Source organism: Myxine glutinosa, chromosome 1, assembly GCF_964187855.1.
Source record: "Myxine glutinosa chromosome 1, kmMyxGlut1.1, whole genome shotgun sequence".
Taxonomy (NCBI): Eukaryota; Metazoa; Chordata; class Myxini; order Myxiniformes; family Myxinidae; genus Myxine; species Myxine glutinosa.
In genome coordinates this window covers 292775506-292802084 of record NC_136261.1, presented here as the reverse complement: position 1 = coordinate 292802084, position 26579 = coordinate 292775506, and the positions used below count along the sequence as shown (strand labels likewise).

The window sequence follows — 26579 nt, the reverse complement described above, 5'->3', positions numbered from 1 at the left end:
GGGAGGGGGAAGTATAAATGCGGAAGGTGGGGGAGGGGGAAGTACAAAACACATGGACATTGCTGGAACTTCCAGGAAATAAGTCAGTATTTCAGAAAAGTGGATCTGGGGTGAATTAACGGGGGTAGAAAAGATCAAGGTTTTGGATGGGGGAAGATAAGAGATTGTGGCGAACAGCTGTTCTAAAGACCTGGAGGGAGGAGTGGGATTGAAGAGAGTGAGGGAGTTTGTTCCAGAGGCGTGCGTAAAGAGGAATGAAGGAGTGAAGGTGAGCAGAGAGTCTTGATTTCGGCAGTTTAACCATAAGAGGGTTGCTGGCAGATCTTGTGCGACCTGTAGTAATATTTGGGAGACAGAGCACAGAGAGAGCCGGGGGAGCAAGGCCGGATAGGAGTCGGGAGAAGACAGAAAGACCACCTACCAAAGAATTAGTTTGTATAATGCCAAATAAACAATTACTTTGATTATTATCCACAAAATTAAATTTCTTCTCTCCTCCAACAGGTGGGGGCGAAATATTTTATTTTTCCTGTTTCTTTCCAATAAATTACAATCGCACACCATTTCTTTGTTTATGGGTCTATCCTCCTCAAATTTGGCGTGGGAGCTACCTTGGTCCAATACACACAGACCCAATTTTATAACAAGTACAGATACATTCAAAGTACACCGCCCCCATGCCAAATAATTAAATATCCTACAACGCGGCATTTCCGGGGCGCCTCTGGCGCCCGGCAATACCGCAGTGCACCTCACAGAGGCTGCATTGGGAGGGAGAGGTGTACACTAATTGATTGATTAATTGTATAATTAAAATCAATAAAAGATTATCACAAAATATTTTCTAAATCAATTGGCTAATAGCATAACTAAACCACTAGTGCTTCATCCAAAGAGGTATCTTTTAGAAATTTAATTAAATAGCTCATTAATAAAAAATTAAATAATTAATTGATTAAATCAATAAATAATGAATCGATTAAATGATTAATCAATAAATCTAAAATATCTTTGATAGCCACATCACTTGGTCACTGTCATGTCCAAATATTAGCTTCCCAGCTCAAAAGGTGCCTGCGATATTGGCCAAATGAGAAAGAAAATAAATAAATGATTAATAATGAAAATAAATAAATAATAATCATTAAAAAATTAAATTATTATTCAATTCGGTCAGAAAACACATAAACCACCACCATTTCATCAGAATCTGTAACTTAAAAAATAAAATTTTTAGTCATTAATCGAATAAATAAATAATTAATTGATTAATTGATTAATTAATAAATCAAAAATAGCCTTTGCAGCCAAATCACCTGGTCATTGGCATGTCCAAATATCAGCTTCCTAACTCAAAAGGTGCCTGAGGTAATGGTCAGAAGAGAAAGGAAATTTGATTAATTAAATAAGTACTTCATTAAAAAAAAAACACACCTTTAGAGGCCATTTTTCCCCGCAAGCGGGGGTTGGCCTTTTTCGGGAACCGTGGTTGTTGTTGTTTTTTGGTCCCCTTTTTGAAGCAATGTTTTACGGCCGGATGCCCTTCCTGACGCCAACCCTTTTTGCCACCTTTAGCGACAAACAGGGAATTACCAGTGAACTGGTACTCAATTTGCCGACCTCGGAAGGATGACAGGCTGAGTCAACCCCCCCTGGCGTTAATTCAGCGATCGACCGGGATTCGAACCCTAAGCCGGCACCCTAGCCGCTAGCCCAACACCAGGGATTAAATAAGTACTTCATTAATCGCTAATAATTATATAACTCCTCAATTAATTGATTAATCAAAAAACAAAAAATATCGTTTTTGACAAAGGACTTGCTCACCACTGTGCCGAAATTTCAGCTTCCTAGCTCAAAGGATGGCTGAGATATCGCCCGGACAAACAAACAAACAAACAACCAAGAAAACAAACAAACATCCAGAGTGAAAACTGAGTACTCCCTTTCAGCGTACGTCACTGCCGAGCCCCCTTCGGTGCCCAGCAATGACGTTATGCAGCACTTGGGGATGGCATAGGAAAGGAGCGGTGTACCATTTCATCAGCCTATTCCCCGTGCAGTGACAGGGATTTTGCAATCACGTGCGCGCGCACGCGTGTGCATGTGTGTGTGTATGTGTTTATGTGTGTGTGTGTGTGTGTGTGTGTGTGTGTGCGTGTGTGTGTGTGTGTTTATGTATGTGCGTGTGTGTGTGTCCACGGCATAACTTTTTTTTTTACGATTTCAGCTTTTTCCATCAAATTTTAAGCGAGCCTTTTTAAAAAAGAATATGGAGAAAAAGAATTTTAAAATTGTATAAATGAACAGTAAAATTAAATAATTAATAAGGGTCAAAATGTCAAAGTGTAAAGTCATAGTGACTACAAATAACCCTTATTAGCCCAGCCACAGCACGTCAAGCACAAGACACCTGTTCCTTTAATCGCTTGCATGTTTCTTTACTTATTTAACATTGAGCTTCAGTGCATCTACCAGGCCATAACAATTTTACCATTTATCCTTTTGTAATCAAATCTTCAACAAACGTTTTTTATGAGAATATAGAGAACACAAATTAATAAAATGCATAATTTTTTTGAAACTGACGTTTTGTTCAAGTTTGGGTTCGAAAACAAAGTGGATGCGGATGGGCTTTGCATTTTGAGATACTTTTTAGTTATATTTTATGTTTCGACCCCCAAATTTAAGGGGTCAAAGATGAAATACTAAAAAAATACTAAAAAGATGAAAAAAAACACATTTTTCATTTGACATTCCCTTAAACTTGAGTCGATTGACATTGAATTTGGTGCGAATGTGCTTTCAAAGAACCACTGTAGGGGTGCGTAAAACCATTTCGGATTAGTCGTTTTCGGGATTATACAGGTGTCAAAATTGAAAATTGGTGGCCAAATTAAAGATTTTAGTTTGCCAAGCCTTTCTTTTTTTAACCATTGTGGACAAAACCTGCACAAACATAGCTTGCCACAGCCCCCACAAAACCAAAGTGGACAGATTTTGGCACAGTGTCTTCCTTTCAATTTATCAAAAGTCAAAGTTCAAAATTGGACACAAAATTAAGGGGTTGGGCCTGCCGAGCCTTTATATTTAAACAAATCTAGACAATACTCAAGACAAACGTACCTTGACACGGTCCCTATACACTAAAATAGAAGGGCACCCGGTAGAGCGCAAACCTCCGCCAGGCTGAACAGTTTACGTTTTGTATCCACTGATGGGTCGGATCTGGATTCGGACCTGAACCAAAATCGAATCGGCTTGTTATTGTCACCTAACCAGGTCGTCCACCAAGTTTTCTCAAAACTCGTCCATAACTTTTCAAGATATCCTGCTATGTATCGTTTTTGGCCCTTTCTCTCAATGGTGAAGAATCACTTTAAAAATTCTAGTAGTCGGATCCGAATCCAGACCTTCACCAAAATCGAATCATTTCGTCCTTGTCACATACACAACCTCTCTGCAAAATCTCGTCCACAACTTTTTGAGATATATTGTTCACAAAGAAAGAAACAGACAGGAGTGAAAACATAACCTTCATCCACATTCGGTGGCGGAGGTAATTCGGTAAACTTTGGTCCGGTGTCGTTACTTTCGTTATGCAGTTGGAATCAAAGTGGATGGGGATAGGGAGGGGAGCACATTACATTAACTTGTGAATGTTTGCCTCTCTGTTTTAAAACTTTTATCCCGATATTCATTCATTAGATTGTTTATTTATTTATTTTGGCAATCATCGACCCTCTGTGCTCACCTCGCTTCGGTACTTGCTCGCATAGTTGTAGATTTCATGAAGTGCACTGGGTGTGTTGAACGCCCCAGCATGCAGGTGTGACTGCTCAGCGAGGTAAGCACTCATGTCTTGATCGCTTACTGCGGGTAGCTTGGCCACGTCGGCATAATACCTGCACAAAGAGAGGATTTTGAACCAAATTACTTTTCATTTTCCTGGAGGGGAATTCTCCCTGACCCACAGCATCTCTACAGCTCCTGAATTAGTAGCAGTACTAACACTCCATACCTCTTTGTACTTGGAGGTTTAGGAGTCATAAGTAACCTCCCTGGGTCAGACACTGGTGATTATGGACATGTACCAAGCAGGTTATTTCCACCGAATACTGGTGGACCAGATTGACTGTACAAGTTGAAGTTTTTCCTTTAATCATATTTATAATCACGACATCGAAGCCACCATGGGTTTTTATTGCCAAACAATTGTCAGACCATCTGGTCAGCCTAAAAGGCTTGTCTCGTGAAAATGGCGCTAAAAGAATGAGATTCCTATGAGGATATCAGTGCCTTTGTTCATAATGTCTCAGACTGTACTTTCACAGACAAAGACCACATCTCATTACAATTCACAAAGCAACAAGCTTCATATGATTTAATGTTCATATTTCAAGCTTTGCTTCTCTTATGTTGGCCCCAAAATGTTGCTGGTGACCCAGCTGATTGCTGAAACTTTGTTACTGCTGCAAAATGTACCTCTTAATATGCTCAAAAAGATGTTGCGCAAAGGTGTTGAAATTATTGTTTAACTTTAGCAACTTTATAATCACGTTGAAACCTTCGTTGTCATTTGTCTCACAGGCAAAATAGGGCCGGCAGGATCACTCATAGGCACATCACCCAGTTTTGAGTGCTCATAGGCACATCACCCAGTTTTGAGTGCTCATAGGCACATCACCCAGTTTTGAGTGCTCATAGGCACATCACCCAGTTTTGAGTGCTCATAGGCACATCACCCAGTTTTGAGTGCTCATAGGCACATCACCCAGTTTTGAGTGCTCATAGGCACATCACCCAATTTTGAGTGCTCATAGGCACATCACCCAGTTTTGAGTGCTCATAGGCACATCACCCAGTTTTGAGTGCTCATAGGCACGTCACCCAGTTTTGAGTGCTCATAGGCACAGCACCCAGTTTTGAGTGCTCAAAGGCACATCACCCAGTTTTGAGTGCTCATAGGCACATCACCCAGTTTTGAGTGCTCATAGGCACATCACCCAGTTTTGAGTACTCATAGGCACATCACCCAGTTTTGAGTACTCATAGGCACATCACCCAGTTTTGAGTGCTCATAGGCACATCACCCAGTTTTGAGTTCTCATAGGCACGTCACCCAGTTTTGAGTGCTCATAGGCACGTCACCCAGTTTTGAGTGCTCATAGGCACGTCACCCAGTTTTGAGTGCTCATCGGCACATCACCCAGTTTTGAGTGCTCATAGGCACGTCACCCAGTTTTGAGTGCTCAAAGGCACATCATCCAGTTTTGAGTGCTCATAGGCACGTCACCCAGTTTTGAGTGCTCATAGGCACGTCACCCAGTTTTGAGTGCTCATAGGCACGTCACCCAGTTTGGAGTGGTCTCATCTGAGTTTGATTTGACAACCGACCACAAACTGCCATCACTGGATGCAACATTCCTTGGAAGGACGTTAATCTGGGGACCCGCTTGCTTTCCTGGCCCTTTGCAGGCATGACGTTGAATCGATGAGCACAGCATCCCTTGGATGGATGTTAAAGCTGAGGATACATCTGCTTACATCTGCTGGTGACTGTTAAAAAAAAAACACGGTTCATTTTGAGATGAATATTAGGAGAGTTTAAAGCTGGCACCCTAGCCAAAATCCAAATTATGGGCAGAGCCTATGAGGCCATTGCATCAGCGGTGAAGTGCAATCAGAAATGATGCAACGAGTGACAATGTGCTGAATACACTCAGAATGGAGACAGCAAAATAACATGGATGAAGGCTCTTAATGACAGACGTGAGATCTGGGCCGTCTCTCTAGACATATCTCGAGCTTTTGATAAAGTCTGGCATCCTGCCTTGCTCTCCAAACTCTCTGTCTACAGCATCCAAGGCCAACTTCTCTCTTGGCTTCCTGACTTCCTCTAATGTTGCAGCCAACGTGTGGCTCTCAACAGAATCCTTTCATATCATCTCCCTGTCAAGGCTGGAGTGCCCCGAGGTAGTGTTCTGGGCCCAGTCATATTCCTAATATTCATTAACGATCTCTCTGACTCTCTGGAAAATCCTCTTTATCTCTTGGCTGATGACTCCACTCTATGCGGTGATATTCCTCATCCTTCTGGCTGCAGCCTCTTCCATCTCTTCAGACCTTGCCAAAATCACAAACTAGTCAAACACTTGGAATATGTCTTTTAATCCTGCGAAATCCCACACTCTCTCACTCTCTCTCCGAAAGGACCATATGGCAAACAATCCTATCTACTTCTTTCAACAACCCCCTCAAATAAGTTCAGTCACTCATACTCTTGGATCTGACTCTCAACCATGATCCTTTTTGGGCAAACCACATTTCAACGTTGGCCTGCAAAGCCAGTCACTGACTGAGAGTCCTCCATCATTTAAAGGCACACCTGAACTCCTATCCACCTGCAAGACTTTCATCTGCAGTTTCATAGAATACTGCTCTCCTCTCTGGGCTGGTGCCCATACCTCACATCTTGCTCAGCTTGACGCCATGGAAACCATGGCCTTCAAGATCATTGGAAACGCTCGCAATGAAGCTGAATTTCTGGGCCTCTCACATTCCCATTGCCACCAGGTCGCTGGTCACTCTGTCTTCTTCCACGTCATTTCTGGTCTTGCACGCTCTGCCCTCTCTGTATATTGCTCCCCCCTCCACCCCCCCCCCCAGGTTTCTGCAGGGCACACACTGTCCACCAGTAACCCCCTTCTAGTGAAACTCCATAAATCCAGTCACTGCTCTTCAATCTCATTATTCCCTTAAGGTCTTCAAGACAGCTGTTCACCACCACCAAAAATCATCCCCCATCCAAAACCATGATTTTTTTCTACTTCCGTTAAACAATGCCCCCCCCCCCCAACCCCATTCCCTGGAAACCGATAAGCCACCCCTACCTATTCCCCTTCTGTAAAAAAAAAAAATTGCTTCTGTATCTATCTTGCCCACCCTTTGCATTCTCCCCTACCTGGATCATCATTACCGGTATCTCTTGTTATCCGTCTCCATATATTTTTTTCCCTCGGCCCTAATTTTGTCATTTCCCCCTTCTCTTTCTGCTGTTCCTTTTGTTATGTTGCATCCTGATTTGCTCTGTGTTCTAGCTCTTCCACAGGCCTTGACTCTATATTAATATAAAGGGGCATATAGTGAAAGAGAGGTGGGGTAAGGGGTCCAAAATTCTACCATTTTTGTATACATGGTAAGTAGATGGCCTTTTAGTGACATATGTTCAAAAAAACCATTTCTTCCACTTTTAATGTTGGCTTTGTAATCAATCTTTCAAAATAATTTCGAATTCTGTTAGAAAAATTAGTGAAAATAATTTTGGATGCTGTTAAGAAAATGAACTTCAATGTTTTGGATAATTGTGGCACAAACAAACTTGTTCAATGAAGTTGATCGCTTATGCCAAACACACTGTTGTTGCCAACAGTAAATGCGCTGGCCCAGTGTCTTACTGTTCCAATCTGGTCATTCCCTACACAATGTATTTCCATCTGTGCCCACACGACGCTGAGCAGTCATTGGGCACAAGCAAGAAAGAGGCTAAATAAAGGGGGAGCGAGCAATGAGGCCTAAAACAATTGTTTGGAAGGTGCAACCCCAATGATTAATGCACCCGAAAGTACAGAACTATACACTCTTTAACAGTGGAAACACGTCATGTGGAGTGATCAATAATTGTACACATTGTGTGCACCCAGTAGGCGAGTCTGGATTTGGCATCAATATGGTAAACACTGGATAAAGCTATCTTGCTCTAATGGTTAAAGGAAGTGAAGCCATTGGTAACCGCAGTTCTCTTTCATGATATGAATTCGATATTAGGTTGTGGTGAAGGAAATGATGAATGCCTTGTGAGACTTTGAACTACTGGTTTTGATGGACAATTAATCCGATTTCAAGTTAATCGGATAAAAATTGAGGATTTTAGAAATTTGGCCTATGTTGACTTTTTGGCTTATGTTGACCTAAAATATAATTGGTGGTTGAATTCATTGACCATATACGCAAGTCCTCTTCAAATTTCAAGTCAATCGGATGAAAATTGAGGATTTTAGAAATTCGACAAAGTTGGTGACTTTTGGCCTATGTTGACCTATTGACCTTTTGACCCCAAAACAATAGGCTTCTTGCTTATGACACATCCACCATTTGGTGAAGTTTTGTGAAGATCAGTATAAAAGTGTGACCTGTAGGTGACTGACATACAGAGAAACAGACAGACAGAATAACCCACAAGACCAACCAATATACTGGAAAAATCTTCAATTTTCATAAGTAACAAGAAGATGTCATGCAGAGCACAATACTTGCAAAATCCACCCCTCCCCAAAATAAAAAGTTGCCATGGATACATCAAATTGTCCATTTCATTAACATTAAAATTGACGATCTTATTCAAAGCTCAGGTCAATCATATTAAAATTCATGATTTTACAGATGAAAATTGATGATATTAAAAGTTTGACCTTGAGTTGACATTTGACCTTTTTACCTAAAAAAAATTGCTTTCCCAATTCAGTGATGCACAATGTAATTGCTGTTTAATTTTCAACTTCATCGGATGAAAAATGATGCTTTTAAAAGTTTGACCTTGGGTTGACCTTTGACCTTTTGATTTCAACATAGTTGGTTTCCCAATTCAGTGATGCACAATGTAATTGCTGTTTAATTTTCAACTTCATCGGATGAAAAATGATGCTTTTAAAAGTTTGACCTTGGGTTGACCTTTGACCTTTTGATTTCAACATAGTTGGTTTCCCAATTCAGTGAGGTACTATGTAATTGCTGTTTAATTTTCAAGTCAATCGGATGAAAAATGATAATTTTAGAAATCTGACCTCAAGATGAACTGCGGAGAAAAATGTCCACCACCTGAAAAACCGTTGAACTGAAAATTAATAGGCTTCTTCCTTATGACCAACTCTATCACCTGGGGAAGTTTCGTGAAGATTGGTTTAAAATTGTGACCTGTAGGCGATTGACAGACAGACAAACAGACAGACAAACAGACAGACAAACAGACAGACAGACAGACAGAATAACGCACATCACCAACCAATATACTTTTAAAATCTTCGATTTTGCAAGTAACAACTAGACAAACTATAAGGGCACTCGGTAGAGCACATGCCTCCACCAGGCTGATTACTTTACTTTTTGTATCCCACTGATCGGCCAGATCTGGATTTGGATTTTTACCTTACTTGTCATGCACCCGACTTGTCCACCACGTTTCATCCAAATCTGTCCACAACCTTTTGAGATACTGTGCTGTATATCGTTTTAGCCAAATGACTCAATGGTGAAGAATCACCTTCTCTGATCTTCTTCAATTCTCTGATCCGAATGTGAATTCGGATCTTCACCAAAATGGAATGAACTCATCCGTGTCACACACCAATGTCACCAAGTTTCATCCGAATCGTTCAATAACTTTTTGAAATATTGTGCTATATATCGTTTTTGGCCTTATCTCTCTATAGTGAATAATCACTAAAAAAAATTTCTAGTATCAGGATCCAGATCGAGATGTTCACCAAAATCGAATCAATTCATCCTTGTCACACACTCAACCTATCCACCAGATTTCATTCGAATCCGTCCACAACTTAATGAGATATCGTGCACACAAACAAGACAGACAATGAAACAGACAGGGGGGGTGAAAACATAACCTCCGTTCACCGAGGTAACAAACAGAAAAGCAGACAGATAAACAAGGAGGAAAACAAAACCTCTGTCCGTCCACCTTCAGTGGCAGAGGTAAAGACTGATATCTAACAAAATTTGTTTGGTACCAAAGGTGGACAAAAGGCCAATTAGAAATTGGATAAATGTTTGTGAGTTGATAATCCTACATATTTCCTTACTATTCCAAAAATGTTGGTGACATTGTTTTCAACATTTTTCTTTTGTGTTTCAACATTTGGTGTTGCCTCACACTTGGTGTTAAATTGGTCCTTGTGCATTCCAGTCTTATATTTGTGTTATCATGGTTTAACATTTTGAAGTTACAGAAGAAAGAGTGCAAATGCCATTTACTTAAATTTATCATCTCACAGATGACTCTTAGAATGTTTCCAATTCCGTAAGGTTTCAATTATTTATTACATGTGATTTTTTTTTTGGACCCTACCCCACATGCTCCCAGTCTTGCATTATGCACCGATGGATCCTCCCTCCTTCCTCTCACAACGAGAGATAAAGAACTGGCACTCTCAACCAAAGACAAGGTGTCTTTGAACTACAATACAAGATCTCTAACTGAGTTTACAATCCGTCATTGTTAGCGAATGCATATTGCACTGGGATTCAATCACAAATCAGTCCTGCTGGTTGCATCACTACTGAGGGTTGGTTGTGACAATGTTGCAGTGCCCTGCACAAAACACTCTCTCTTTTTTTTTTTTGGAGGTTGGCGAGGGGAGGGGGGGGGGGGAGTTGGGCGATTGGGGGGGGGGGGTGGGGAGGGGTGGGCAGCATTCCTTTTTTTTTTGTTATTCTCCGCTCTTCTTCTAATTAATCCAAATGTGTTCTCCTGACCTTTCAACCCAGCGCCGGTATCCTGGGATGTCCTTGGCATAAAGGAGCTTGTTTGAGGGCGAGTCCTTTCCCAACCGATGCTCGGACGTCGAGCAGGCATCCATGAATGTTTGAGCCACCACAGAAAGGCACGCATCCGTGATGCTGTTCTTGTGGATGTCAAACACAAACTGTGGGTTCTTTATCACATTCACCCAGAACCTCAGTGGCAAGCTGGAGGAAAAGAGGGTTAAAACTGTGGCTTTCAAATATAAGCTGGAAATTACCATAACGCTGATCATGGTATTTGAGTTTGCATGAGCGTGAGAAAAACAATCCCAAGGTAAACAAAGGACAATATTGTGACGAGCACTTTACAGGAAACATTTTTCTCCGCAGGTTTTCGGCTCACGGAGGAACTTGGAGATAGCTTGCACAACAATAAAACCCCATTACAGCTCCATAACGCAAATCACATTCCTGCATGTGGGTTCAAATTATTGGGACCTTTGCGCAATCATGGCACACATTCCACACATTCCTGTCCCTAGCGTTGCAAAATAATGCTCAGAATGCAATCCTCTTCTGGAGGTAATTTCTGTGAACCATTGCTCCACATCTGAGGTCGTTTATTTATTTATTTATTTCATTGATGATTTCACTTGCAAGGGAGTTCAATGCAGGATGAGACAAATACTCCAATAAAAGCCTGCACTATGGTTACCAACAAATGGTTGTTTGTCCATGCTCTCTCCCTTTTAAATGCTGAACATCAGGCAAGGAAGCAGGATGTACCATTCAAATAAAGAAGTTTTCAAAACTCGGCCGGGGTTCAAACCACCGACCTCCCAGACTCCTGCGTTGAAGTTCATTGCGGAATGGCTCGGTGTTCCAAGAGAGAGGAGGTGGTTTCAAGAGAAACAGTTGGGTGCAATAAGTCCAACTACTCTACTTTGGCTAATCAACAACACACACTTACCAGTTACTCTTCCATGTGTGCCGTACACCGGGGTCATGGATGTTGTGCCGGTCAGCTTGAGCATCCAAGAAGTCAAACATGTACTTGATGGCAAGTGGAAGTGTCGAGGTTGCACCAAATATTGTCACAAAGAGGTCGTCCACAAATTTCTGCAGAGTCACCTGTTGAAACATCTTCTTTCTTTTTTCATGGGCATCTTATGCACAGGTTCAACCATCCACATAACATGGCAACTCACCGCCTCCCATGTTTATGCCACACCCCCTTTCTTTCTCCTCCTCTTCCGTTTCCTTTCCACTCCGTTCCCATTCTTCTTTATCTCAAATTCCCTTCCACGAGCAACTCTCATGCATGTGCTTACGGATGTAGATGTCCCCAAAAACTTCTTACTTATCCTCATGATGAGGCAAAAGTCAGTGTGACTTCGTACGCCATGTGTAAATACATCAAATATGGAATTTGCCTGCTTTTCAACGATAAAAGTAGCAAGAAATATATTATACAAGCTCTGTTGTCATTATCAGGGTCACAATGGCAAGGTTACAGTGTTTACACCTGCTCTTTTAGATCATCAGTCAACATGACAAAGCAGGGCAATTAACAGGAGTTACTGCCAGCACGGAAAACAGCATAATCGTAAAGTGTGCTTCTTGCAATAAAATTTACACTTTAAATCACTGCCTATCTTACGTATTAAATATCTTTCAGCACTTTCAGCATCATAACCACCATTAACTACCCAGATGCCCAACAGACACTGATGGAAGTCATAGGACATGCAATCAATCAGCTGACTTAGTTTTGAGAATGCCCCCAGTGATCCAGGTTTTCCAAACTTCATCAATCCCTCTTCCCAACCTTGGTTGTAAGCAGACGAGTAAGGTAGATTTCTGAGACCATTTTGCGTCCACGGTCTCCCTCCTTGTGGTCTCCGTGTTCAGGGTTCTTAACCAGGTGCCAGAGACGTGCACCGCTCTCCAACTCGGGCGTGAGCATCGGGGTGCGAGAACGCAAGCTCTCATGGCTTCCTGGGCATCGAGCCAAGCCATCTGCTAGGCAGGAAAAGAAACAGATTGTAGTGCTTGAAAGGAGGTGGTGACAGGCAAGACCAAAGATGCCTTGACAGGCTGGAAGAAAAACGAAAAAAAAAAGTGACAGAAAACGTGTTTGGAAGCAGATGTCACATTGGGTGGTTCAGAACAGGGACAAACGAGCAGAATTGGCACTGTTGAGAAAGACTAAGATGTGAAGAGCCATTAGCAGATACTGATTGGCTGGAGAGGTCAGAGTTGAGAAAGCCAGTGAGCTAGATGAAGTACCTTATGTGCCATTGATGCCTTAAGGGAGGCCAGGGGAGCAGATAGATATGCGGGGGGGAGGTAAGGGCAGGAATGGTGTGACAGCCAGATGGATGGGAGTGAGCCCCAAAAGCTGATTGGAAGAGAAAGATGCACGAGGGGGCAAAGACTGCGAAGTGAGATATCCATGGATGACCAACTGCAGAATGCCTTTGTTGCTTGTGAAAAGGATCGCTTTCCTTCACATATATTATTGTGGTGTCATATAAAGTGCTTTTCAATTCAGGTCAAGCACTTCCTTAGCTTATTGTAAAAGCACAGCTTTAAAAATAATATAATAATGATGATAGCAATCTCTAAAAATTTCGCCAAGCATACTAATACTTGCATTTTTATTTCTTATTATTCAGAGCTTAAGGTGTATGAAAGCTGGACAACAGATGGTGGAAAGTAAATATAGTGGCGATGGCATCAGAGGAGGACATGAAGTAAGTTAGGCATTAATAGAGAAATCTTTATGCCTCACAGGTGTCCCGTGTCACGTAAAACCGGGTGTGGCATCTGCCGACATTAGTTGGTGGACATTAAAGATCCCACTGTGTCCTTCGCGAAGAGTAGGTGAGCTATCACCGGAACCCTAGCTAAGTCTGAAATTCCTGGTCTAACTTACAAGGGGCATTGCATCAGCAGCACAGCCCTACCAGGCAGCAAATTATACTACCCACAGCCATGTGCTGCATACGAAAATAAGAATGACAAAAAGAAAAAGCTGAAGGCAAAGAGAGGGAAGAGAGTTCATGAGAATAGAGAAAGTCTTTCAGTAGGTCTGCGACAACTGCTGCCTGAAGGGAGGAAAGAATGGGAATGGTAAAACTCAGGAAGGCAATTCCACAGATGAGGGTAAAAGAGGGATAGGATGGGAGGTGCGCATAAAGCTAAAAAAAGAAAGATCAGCACTCAGTAGAATGCATACCTTAGCCAGGATGAACAGTTTACGTTTGTATCCCACAGATAGGCCAGATCTGCACCCAGACCTGAACCAAAATTGAATCGGCTTATTCTTGTCATCTCCCCAACTCATCCACCAGGTTTTGTCATAATCCATCCACAACTTTTTGAAATATCATGCTACATATAGTGTTTGGCCCGATCACTCAATGGTGAAGTATCACTTAAAAAAATTAAAATATTCTCGTATCCGGTTCCGTATCTTGACCAAAATCGAAAATCAATTCGTCCTTGTCACACATCCAACATGTCACCAAGGTTTTGTCTGAATCCGTCCATAACTTTTTGAAATATTTGGCTATATATTGTTTTGACCCTATCATCAATGGTGAATAATCGCTTAAATAATTAAAAAATTCTCATATCCAGATCCAGATCTACACTTAAATATAATCTATTTGTCCTTGTCACATACCCAACCTGTCCACCAAAATTCATCTGAATCCATCCATAACTTTTTGAGATATCCAGCTCACAGACAAATACGCAGCCAAAGAGACACACAAACAGGGGGCAAAAACGTAACCTAAAAACACAAAAAAACAACCAGATGGGCCACTTTATAACTGTGGGCAATTATGACTGGGAACCAATCTGCTCCAATTTGAAACAACCCCGTTTTGATTGGACACGTGACCCATTACGTTCTTTTAATAAAACTGTATTCAGAATTGTATTTTAAATGCTGTATTTAAAAAAACAGAGGGTTCCTCAGGGTCTTTTTGGGTCTTTGGTGTATTTTGGGTGTTTTGGGTCCTCGTGGTCTTTTCGGTCTTTTGGGTCCTTGGGGTATTTTGGGTCATCAGGGCCTTTTGGGTCCTCTGGGTCTATGGAGAGTTAAAGGGTCGTTGGGGTCTCTGTAGTCTTAAGGGTCTTAAAGGCTGTTCAAAGGTTGAAGTGGACTCAGCAGTCTACAGTGTCAAAAGGTGCATTCCAATAGTAAGTAATTAATAGATATAAAATCATAAATAATGGACAGGATGCCACTGAGTTGAAACAGTATTAACTAGAACGCCACTCAGTAGAGCGCATACTCCCGCCGTGGGTGGCCACTGCTGAGCCCTGTCTTCCAATGGTAAAAAATCCTTTAAAAAATTCCTGGATCCGGAATAATATCCTGAGCTTCACCAAAAACTAATCAATTCTTCCTTATCCCAAGGGCAATCATCCCACCAACTTTCATCCAAATCCGTTCAGAGCTTTTCCAGATATCTTGTTCACAAACAGACAAACACACACACGGACATATGAACACACATACGCGCAAACACACACACACACACACACACACACACACACGATCGAATGCATTACTCCCTGGCGGGAGTAATTAATAGATATATAGTCACATGGCTGGAGAAGATGAAAAAAAATAAGTAAGATTTTTTCTTCAAATAAGTAGAAAAAAGAGAAGAAGAAATTCTGGAGAAGACGGTTTTTATACAGGTTTTAGGTTTAAAAAAAATGGCTGGCAGACCATGTGACCTATGAAGTTAAAATTTGTACTCATTCCCCAAGTCCAGTAGATCATGTGCTTGAAATTTTACATTTATCTGGTCAGCTGTTCTGGAGAAGAGGATTTTAAACGTTTTTTTATGTTCAATCCAATATGGCTGCCAATTTGTAACACCGATGATGTAACTAATTTGATTTTGTCATTACGTTTCTTCGTAGATGACCCACAAAAAAAAAACATACTGATCGGATAAAGCATTTGATGCATCCAATTATGTTGTCATAATGAAGGCACCAATGAAGTCATCGTTTCAAATGTTGTTCCCCATAGTGTGTTCCTGACGTGTGCCAAGTTTCATTTTTCTTCTTGCACCTGTTCCAGGGAAGATGTCAAATACTTTTTTTCGTTTTTCTATGATGGCGCCCATACCACGTGACCCATGACGTCATAATTATCATCATAAAATTCTACATGATTAGACGCATAATTCGGTGAAAAGTTTGTGTCACTCCTGTCCACCAACGATAGCCGAGAAAATGAATATAAAAGTGGATAAACGCGTGAAAGGGCAGCGGAATTACAAGTATAACAAGAAAGAGCAATCAGGGATTGCAGACCCTCGCCAAGACGTGTTTTTAGTGTTTTTTTAAAGGCTTTTGTGTTAACACAAATATGGCGACCAATCCACCTGACCGATGACATCATTATTTTTTTTCCTCCACCAATTTATCCCGAGGTGACGCTCAGCAAATTTCATCTTGATCGGATGAAGTTTTGTACTTGTCGAATTATGACGTCATAATGGAGGCACCTATGACATCATCATTAACATATATTATTCCCCATGGAGAGTTCTTTAAAATGAGCCATGTCTCAATTTTGTCTATGCAGCGCTTTCAGAGATAGAGGCGAAAAGTTTTTCGCTTTTCCAAGATGGCGCCCGTACAACGTGACCTATGACGTCATAATTACCATTAAAAATTCTATAGGAGGAGGCGCACCTATGGTGAAAATTTCCTGTCAACCGGACCAACGGCTGCAGAGAAAATCATATTTATTCTGTGTGGACAAACAAACAGACAGACAGACAAACAAACAACCGGACTCAAACGCAATAAATATCCTCTCCTCTGGCGAGGGTAATAATAAACAGAAGAAATTAATAGGTATCCATCCTGGAAGGATTGTATCTCTAATAATAATGTTTTAGTGTTCATTATGAATATGGGTAGACCTACGGATTAAAGTGAAGGTGGGCTTAGGGTTAAACATAAAAGTAAAACTTCGATAATCGGTGAAGTTAAGTGTGCAGGTTGCTTATGAGCTTTGGCTTTGGCTAATATGAGACTGGCCCGACAGGCTAGCCATGAGGTGTGAATGGAATAGTCTAGATCATCATCATCATCATGCTATTTTAGGGGCTAGACTGAACCTGGATGAAGAAAAATATTTAGTGCTGGGAAGTGACAAGTTTTTGATTTGCTTAAATATGAGATTGGCATCTAAAAGCCGATTGGAGAGGCGAGTGAGGAGCGATTGGAGAGGCGAGTGAGGCGCGATTGGAGAGGTGTGTGAGGCACGATTGGAGAGGAGTGTGAGGCGCGATTGGAGAGCAGTGTGAGGCGCGATTGGAGAGCAGTGTGAGGCGTGATTGGAGAGGAGTGTGAGGCGCGATTGGAGAGGAGTGAGGCCGGGTACATGCCCGTGGGAAAAACTTTCTTCTGATATTTGTGATTTATTTCAAACAAACTGTATTTCCCATCTACACGGGCATGTATTCCTATTAACGTTATGTAAAGTACATAAATTGTGTGGATTACATCATTTGTGGATGTGATCAATTGCCAGTAACCATTTTATATAACTGAATGTGCAGGTGCAGCATCTAACTCAATATGTCGAAATGTCACACACATCCATGCCCGTGGGATTCCCACGGGTGACTCCGCTAGTGGAGTTATAAAACTAGTTAAACCTCACCATATCGGCTGGGCAGTGATCGACTGAGGGTCACATGAGCCAGATGGCAGCTCGGAAGTTGCTTCGGCACCAGTGCAATGACCGACCCATCCGTAACCTGCAGATAAAAAAAACAATGATAGTGATACTAAAAGCAGGTACAGAACAAGACCATTTGGCCCATTTATACATTAATTTATAATTGCTCCATCTATCATGGCCTCCTACAAACCACCTTAGGCCAATGCACTATGTACTGCATTAGAAACAGCAACATTACAAAGTCAAAAGGACGCAACCTTTTGACTTTGGAATGTCAAAAGTAAAGCACTTACACAAAATGTTCAGCACTCATCCAAACTGCACTTTAATCATTCTTTCAACTTTAACATAGTTGAAGGCTAATGGAGGAGCTTGTACAATCACATGCAGGAAATAGTGAGGTGGCTTAATGAAATGAGCATGACCCGCCAGACAAAAGTACCATCTTTTCAACGAAATATCGTGTGGCTAATAACAGACTTTCCAAAAAATCATCGGCTGCCAAAAAAAACATTCACGAGTGGGACACTGTAATGACATCATAGTGACGTCATCACTACAGATTTATATATACTATAATGCATCTAAAATGATGATAAGCGTTTTTCTAAAGTACACAAGTATGATTTTCAGTGTCAAAATTCTGATTTTGACATTATGTTGTTTTATATTTTAAAAAAATTTGTTTCTTAAATATTTGATGAGCAAAAAGACAAAATGATAAAATTAGGGCATCATCACACTTAAGTTTAAAAACCAACAAATCTATAATCCTAGGTAATATCTGCACTATGTTGTTAAATTTACATATACAAGTAAATGTCCATATCAATGGACAATGTCCATATCATTTCCAAGCTCGCCTCCAAAGCCAGTCGTCGACTGGGCATCCTCCGTCGTGCGAAGTCCTTCCTCGGCACACCTGAGCTCCTCACCACATACAAGGCTTTCATCCGCAGCTCAATGGAATACTGTTCCCCCCTCTGGGCTGGTGCTCCTGCCTCACACCTAGCTCGGCTTCACGCTGTTGAAACCAAAGCTTTCCGAATCATTGGAATCTCCTGCGATGAAGCTGATACTGAGGGCCTTTCACTCACTCACCGCAGGCAGGTTGGTGGTCTTTCTGTCTTCTACGGACTCCTCTCCGGCCTTGCTCCTCCAGCTCTCTCTGTGCTCTGTCCCCCCAATATTCCTTCAGGTCGCACAAGATCTGCCTGCAACCCTCTTATGGTTAAATTGCCAAAATCTAGGCTCTCTGCTCACCTTCACTCTTTCATTCCCCTTTTTTCCCGCCTCTGGAACAAACTCCCCCACTCCCTTCAATCCCACTCCTCCCTCCAGGTCTTTAAAACAGCTGTTCACCACCATCTCTTATCTTTCCCCATCCAAAACCTTGATCTTTTCTACCCCCGCTAATTCACCCCAGATACACTTTTTTTTTTGAAATTCCAACTTCTTTTCTGGAAGTCCTTGCAGTGTTCATTTGTTTTATACCTCTCCCACCTCCCCCCAAGCCCTCCCCCGAAAACATTTCTCCCGTTGTCCCTGCTCTCAAATGTTGTGTTTGTGTCCTTCCCCCTCTCTCCCCATCTTGTCTACCGCTCCCCTTATTTTGTGTTTTATGTGTCGGTTTGACTTTTTGTGTGATTAATGTTCGCTCTTTCACGAGCCTCGATCTTGTATACAAAAAAAAATAAAAAAAATGTCTTTTAACACAATTATTGTTTTTATAATAAAATTGCCCACATCATGGATTTCAAAATGATTGCCATACGGAACACATTTCTTCACATCATATACTCTTCCAAACAACAATGTTCTTGCTGATTGAACACAAACTGAATAGCAAACATAGCTGCCAATATTGATTAATAACATTGTATCATCTCTCAGAAGAAGGCATCTGAAGGCACCTGCAGTCCTGTTACAGATCCTTTAGATGTATACACCAAGTTCTTTAAAAATATTGATGAATTCAGAATTATTGAATCTTTCTGGGTGAATGTGGACTCTAGAAAAGTAATGGAACTAGTACTCCTGGATAATAAGGCATTGAGGCATAAATCATGTCACTAGAAATGTAATAATTAAATTGTTGGATCGTGCTACAGCAAAAAGACAAAATGAATCAGCAGAATCAGATTGGTCAGTGTCAGGCGTCTGTGCACCCCTCACAACAGCAATCAACTTTGGTTAAAGGTTGTTGTTTTTTTGTACACAAAACATAGCCATGTGGAATAGTGAGATGACAGAGCAAAAAAGTAACTTGCTGGCAATGGAGCATTGGGGAAACAGACGGTGCAACACCCAAGGGAATGAACAGCCAGGAAAAGCGGATTGGAGCAAATGGTCACCTACAAAAAGAGGGTTGGGATGGAGCAACCAGTGGGGGAGAAAACATTACCGGTCGAGGTTTATGTAGGTTTGGTAGACCATAAAACAGTGTCATCCTAAGTGTCAGGCGTCTGTAATAAGCAAGAACCTGTGTATTTTTCGTGAGGAGGATAGTGCTGAAAGACTTCATTAATTCACCACTTACAATATGGACAAGTCTAGCTCTGAAGGAAATGGCCACTGATATGTCATAAAGAGCTAATGACCAAAATTTCTGAATGTGATATTGTGGCTAGATAAGCCAAACACCACTTGAACTGGATGGCAGAGTAGTGCAATCATCAAGGAAAAGACATTGTGGACTTCCAAGCTTGCTTGACCATCGCTGAGCTAATGCTGGTCAACTCTAACACAACCCCACCACACCTCTTTAACAGCCATGGAACACTTGCAATACAATTGGCTAAATGTCACAACATCTCACTAAAAAGCATGTGAAAATGCAAAGCCCGTCCACATTCGTTTGTATTTAGTCGGCTTCTTCTTCTGCTGTATGCTCAAAATAACAAAAACAGATATAAAAAATACAAATTGAAAATTGATGCTTTTATGCATCCTTCATCTTTGAGCTTTAGATCTAAAAAAATAATCAGCTGCTAGCTTTTGATTGGTGAACCAATTCTGTGACCCAATATGCAAATTCTTAAAATTTCAGGTCAATCGGATGTGATGTGATGCTGACCTTTGAACAAATTATTAATTTGTCTTTTCCATGTTATCATAATAAAGCTTTGTTGAAAATTTGATGACAAAACTCAAATGGTAAAAAGGTTAAGGCCCGGACACACACACACACACACACACACACACACACACACACACGCACGCACACACACACACACACACACACACGCACGCACACACACACACACACACACACACACACACACACACACACACACACACACACGTGATTGCAATACCTGAAAGCTAACTAGAACGCCACTTGGTAGAGAGCATACCTTCAACAATTTATGTATTGTATTGCACTGATCCCACCATATCTGGATCCAGACTTGAACCAAAATTTAATCAGCTTGTTCATGTCACCTAACCAACTCATTCACCTAGTTTTGTCAAAACTAGTCCATAACTTTTTAAGATATCGTGCGAAAGTGCTTTCAGAAAGTATTCACACCCCTTGACTTTTTCACATTTTGGTGTTTTACAGCCTGAATTTAATTGATACTTTTTGTCACTAATCTATCAGAACATAACATTATACCCCATAATGTCAAATTGGGTTTTAATTTTTCGAATTTTTTTTACAAAACAATTAAAAATGAAATACAGAAATATCAAATTTATATTTAAGCATTCCACCACCTGAGACAATACTTCATAGAAGTAACTTTGGCAGCGATTACAGCTTCAAGACTTCTTGGGTATGTCTGTATCAGCTTTACACATCTGGATTTGGGGAGTTTCTCCCATTTTCCTAGCAAATGTGCTCAAGATGTATGAAGTTGGATGGGGAGCGTCGGTGAACAGCAATCTTAAATCTTTCCACAGATTCTCAATGGGATTCAAGTCTGGGCTTTGGCTGGGCCACTGAAGGGCTTTAATGTTCTTCTTCTGAAGCCATTCTAGTGTTGCTTTGGCTGTATGATTGGGGTCATTGTCCTGATGGAATGTAAATATTAGCCTAATTTGCCTAACAGTCTAAGGTCTTTTGTACTCTGAAGCAGGTTCTCCTCAAGGATTTGTCTGTATTCGACTTCATTCATTGTTCCCTCTATCCTCACAAGTCTCCCACCCAGTCCCTGCCACTGAAAAGCATCCCCATAACATGACATGATTCTTTAACCACCATGCTTCACAGTAGCAATGGTGTTAGGTGGGAGAGGGTGATGCTCGGTTTCCAATAGACGCAGTGTTTTGCATTCAGGCCAAAGAGTTCAATTTTCAACTCATCAGACCACAGAATCCTAATCCTCATGCACTCAGTCTTTTCACGTGCCTTTTTACAAACTCCAGGCGTGCCGCAGAGACTGTTCTCTTCCGGCAAGGTTCTCCAATCTCAGCCAAGGAACTCTGTAGTTCTGTCAGAGTGGTCATTGGGCTCTAAGTGACCTCTCTGACAAAGGTCCTTCTTTTGCCCGGTTGCTGTTTGGTCAGACGGCCAGCTCTAAGCAGGGCCGGATTAACCTTTTGTTGGCCTGGCACCAAACAATTTTGTGGGCCCCCATTTGGGGAACCATTGAAAGAAAAAAATGGATATGTGTGGTACAGAATCTCTTCATTTGCGTCATAGTTGTGTTCTTGAAGATATAGTTGTGTAAATGAAAAACGTGTAAATAAAAGTAATTTCCACATAAGAAATAATGTAAGAGGCAGATCTTAGGGGGAGTGTGCTGCCTCAATCATTTTATTGTCCTGTTTTTACTATTACAGTGGTTTATTTAATTTGGATAATAATGTTTAACATCCACCTGGCGTTCCTTCTCCAGCAGTACAAGGTCCTCATTTAAGAGCTTCTTCCGGTACGAGTCCGGCAACTCCCATACATCACCCTCCACCACCTCATCAAAGCCGATAGTCTTGGCCATTTTGATGATGTTACGTCATGCTTTCGACACATCATTATTCTCGCTGAAACCCTTGAAGCAGTGAACAAACTGAGGGCAAAGTTTAGCCTTTACACCATTCATACGGGAACGGGTGGACTTCTTTCCAAGACTCCTCAACATTACATACAACATCCCTTATTGTAAAGGCTTTCCAGAATTCATTTACAGTCATCTGATCATTATCAATTGATTTCACCAGGTTCGTGAATGTTCTTCGGAGATAATAAACCTTGAATGTAGCAATCACTCCCTGGTCCTCATATCACCAGTACGATCACTTCGCTCATATTGTCCTGAAGCATCTATTTTTACTTCAATAGTGATGGCCTTCCTCTGCCTTTTGCTTGCACTACCTTCCTACTCTGTGGATGCTTTCCAGTCATGATTGCGAGGGTTATGCTTATTACAGCGGCACAATTCACGGACAAAATGGGAATATATATGTATATATTGTCATATCGACCCTGTAGTGAACACCTCAGGGTGACGGATGGCCAAAACGAGCTTTACTCAGGGGTGTATAAGCCGAACCTGGCAGGATTACCTCTTTGGCATGAGCGGGGGAGGACCCAAGGCCTTACCTGAATGGGCGGCCGCGACGGGGGTTTAATTCCTCACCTCACAAACAAATAAACGAACAAGAGAGGCACGACAAAGAAATGCAATCAATACGGGGTTTATTTAAATCATTCAAAGTCACAGGGAAGGTGAGGTAAACTAAAAGGTCTAAATGAGGGTCTCTCCACACGGACCCAAAGACACAAACAAGGGAAAAATAATGAAAATATATTTTCAGTGTCGTGCAGCCACTTAGACCCCCTTTACACAGGGCTGCGACCTTTGTGCCACCTTTGAACGACCAAAGAATGGCCAGGACGCTCAATGGTCGCCTAAACCCAGAAAATCCTGTTTCTATGTAACTGCTCCAGTGATCCTTGTGCCTCCCTTGAACCGCCAAAAATGCAATTGTCGGGCATTTTCATGGCGATCTACGAGTGACCTGTGCGTACACTGCGCCACCTGCCTGCTTCCCATGTGCAACCTACGGCAACCAACGCGATTAGAAGCTACATAGGCGACCCCCGAGCAATGTTTGGGCAACCATTGAGCCTCCTCTGTGCCTCCTCTGTGCCATCATCGGCGACCAACGGAAACTAACGGCGACCACTGGGCGACCATTCAGCCATGCTTCTGCCTCCTATGCGACCCTTGAGCATTGTTTGGGCGACCCCTGGCGACTGCTGGGCAACCTGGAGTGCCTGGGTATATATATGCCCTGATTCTGGCGCTTTTCCATCAGTTTCATCCTAGCTGCCAAAGTGAGAACATCTCCAGAAGATAAAGAGTTTGGGATGAACAACCAACTCCTCTTGCATACTGCCATCTTACAAGGTCACCAAGCACTGCTGGTGAACCAGATGGCCATTGCTGTCCTTAGAAGAAGGATGAACAGGCACAGAAGAAGGAGACCACGAACCTGGTGGGTCCGCCCCTGGCTGACACAACAGAGAAGGTTACAATTCGGGGACTACAGCCAACTGATGCAAGAACTGCGGCTAGAAGATGAAGGGTCCTTCTACAATTACTTTCGAATGGAGCCAGCGATGTTCGATGAACTCCTCCAAAGGGTTGGCCCAAGAATTACGAAACAAAATACCAATTGGAGAGCAAGTTTGGAGCGTGGTCTGAAGCTAGCTGCGACCCTCAGGTTCCTTGATACTGGGGACAAGTACCCTACCCTCCAGTACCAGGAGGGTTGTAGGGCACTTGTGGCCTGTTGATCACCATCACCTTGGCCATCAACATGGGTATCTTCATCCCCTTCACCTTGGTCTTGAGGACCTTTATTCTCTTGACTTTGGGCAGCATGCGCTCCACCATCAGGTCCACCGCCTTGGCCAGCAGGGACTTCTTCTTGGCGATCACCATGGCCAGCAGGACCTTCTTCTTCAGTAGTCCTGGCACCTCTGCGGTTCTTTGCCCTTGGTCTTGTGCACTTCTTGGGAGGCATGACGTCTTGTGCCTGTTGAGTCGGGAGACTTTCTTGAGTCGAGTTGTTCACTATTCACTGCAAACACAATGAACCACTGCAGGTACCAGCCCTCTATTTATAGGCAGGCTGAGGAGGCACTACAGGTGGCTCAAAGGAGGCAGAAGAGAGGCAAAAGCTTTGCCATGGTGGCTCAAGGGTTGCCGTGGTCGCCGAATGGAGGCACAGCGGTCGCCACAGTCATCGTTCAATGCACGCTATTGGTCGCCCAAAGGAGGTGTAAGGTATCTCGACATACTACGATCGATTGTAGTACTCGTTTATTCACTCTGCCGATACAGGCCCGATTAACTGCCGCGCCATCCGAGCTGGGGCGTAGGGATACAATGCGGTCCCGGTGTAAGGATACAACGGTGAATATTTGCAGCTTCATACATGACATCCTCCCCTTTAAGTCCAAAATTACCAAGAACAATACGTGCTGGATATCAAGAATTGACAATTCAAAAGCAACATTTCCAAAACATGTGAAAATATGTGTGCAAACGATTATGAGAATAATGAAAATACGTGAAAATAGAACATGTGTCAACGTGAAAATAGAACATGTGTCACCGTGAAAAAAAACATCTTCAAAGATTCAACCGGTCGGGTGCTTTTCTCTCACGCATTGAGCGTCACGGTGTACCAGTGGATAGAGTCTGAGGTGATTCCTTTGGGTCGCGGTGTACCAGTGGATACAGAGTCCGAGGTGATTCCTTTGGTCTCCACAAAGGGTGTAGCGTTCGCAGAGGTTTTCGGGGCATCCGAGCCGGCTGGAGCGGCCACGACGATCTCCGGCAATGGCGGGTCGAACTGTTGTTCTGACTGTGACGATGCTGCAGGCTCTATCGACTCACAGTGACGGTAGGTTATGTGGTCCTGATGTCGACGAATTTCGTGGCCGTCCTGCAGGCGAATCACGCAGGACAGTGGACCTGGCTTCTCGATGATGTCTCCCGGTAGCCACGTCGCACCTGCACCAAAATTTCGGGCAAACACTGGATCTCCAATGTTGATACAGCGACTGTTGGACGTCTTATCGTGCACCAACTTTTGATTAAGCTGGCTCTGATAAACATTTGATGATATGTCTGGTTTGAGATTGTCAAGTGTCGATCTCACGTGTCGTTTCATCAATAACTCAGACAGAGCTGCACCGGTTGTTGATTGTGGCGTGATGCGGTATTTGAACAGGAGACGAGAAAGCTTTGTTCCAGGATTCCCTCCTGAAGTTTCTGCAATCCGGATTTGATGATTCCCACGGATCGTTCGGCCAAGCCATTTGAAGCCTGGTGATGTGGGCTGACAAACTTATGTTTGATGCCGTTCCGACATGTGAACTCGGCAAACTCGGAACTGGAAAAACACGAACCGTTATCACTCACGATCATCCTGGGCAGACCATGAGTGGCGAAACAGCGTCTGAGTCTTTCGATGACAATGGCTGACGTAGTACCACGCGTCACATAGGCATCAATCCATTTTGTGTGCGCGTCTGTAATTATTAGAATCATGCTGCCGTTAATAGGCCCGGCATAATCGAGATGTAGGCGATGCCACGGTTCGCTGGGCCATTCCCAGGGATGCAGTGGTGCTTTCGCAGGTGTATTCCGGGTGCTCTGGCAGGGGTAACAATGTCGAACATGATGTTCGATATCAGCATCAAGATTCGGCCACCACACATAGTTTCTAGCGAGTGACTTCATCTTCACAATCCCGGGGTGACAGTCATGGATTTCATCCATGACCCTGGAACGCAGATTTTTTGGGATCACGACACGACATCCCCAGAGAAGGCAACCATGTTCCACACTGAGTTCGTTTTCCCGTGCTTTAAAAGCCGCAAAATCTGGGTCACCCTCAGGTAGCAAATGCCATCCAAGCTGTACAGCCTGAACAGTTCTGGACAGAACAGGGTCTCGTCGAGTATGAGTGCGGATCTGGCCGGAATCGACAGCACAATCTTCCAGATGATCCATCAGTGCGATAATGGATCCTGGTGTAGGCGAATCATCAACGGATTCTGGAAGGGGTAACCGACTCGTGGCATCTGCATTTGTGATAGACAAACCGGGCTTATAACATATGGTGTAGTCATAAGCAGCGAGAAACAGGGACCAGCGGATGATCCTGGGCGGTAGTGTGTCAGATGTGGCCTTAGTTGGACCAAACAGACTGATCAGCGGCTTGTGATCAGTGCGAATCGTGAAATGATGTCCAAGAGGGTACTGGCGAAATTTGCTGACGCCGAAAACGATTCCCAATCCTTCCTTGTCAAGTTGGGAATAGTTCTTCTCTGCCGGGGACAACGTTC

At 42.6% G+C, this 26579-nt stretch overlaps 1 protein-coding gene across 3 annotated transcripts in view; it reads right to left on the bottom strand.

Annotated features, from left to right (window-relative positions):
• The window catches only part of LOC137438937 (plexin-A1), a 583415-nt gene that overhangs the window by 56926 nt on the left and 499910 nt on the right, over positions 1 to 26579 (bottom strand). For 2 of the 3 annotated variants that reach the window (XM_068134429.2, XM_068134436.2), the window contains exons 28-32: positions 17249 to 17345; positions 12365 to 12555; positions 11507 to 11679; positions 10549 to 10761; positions 3755 to 3905 (exon numbers count right to left, since the gene is read on the bottom strand). In XM_068134429.2, coding sequence (XP_067990530.2) covers positions 3755 to 3905; positions 10549 to 10761; positions 11507 to 11679; positions 12365 to 12555; positions 17249 to 17345 — 825 coding nt within the window. The remainder of the gene's footprint in view (positions 1 to 3754; positions 3906 to 10548; positions 10762 to 11506; positions 11680 to 12364; positions 12556 to 17248; positions 17346 to 26579) is intronic. The other variant, XM_068134443.2, reaches the window with a different exon arrangement.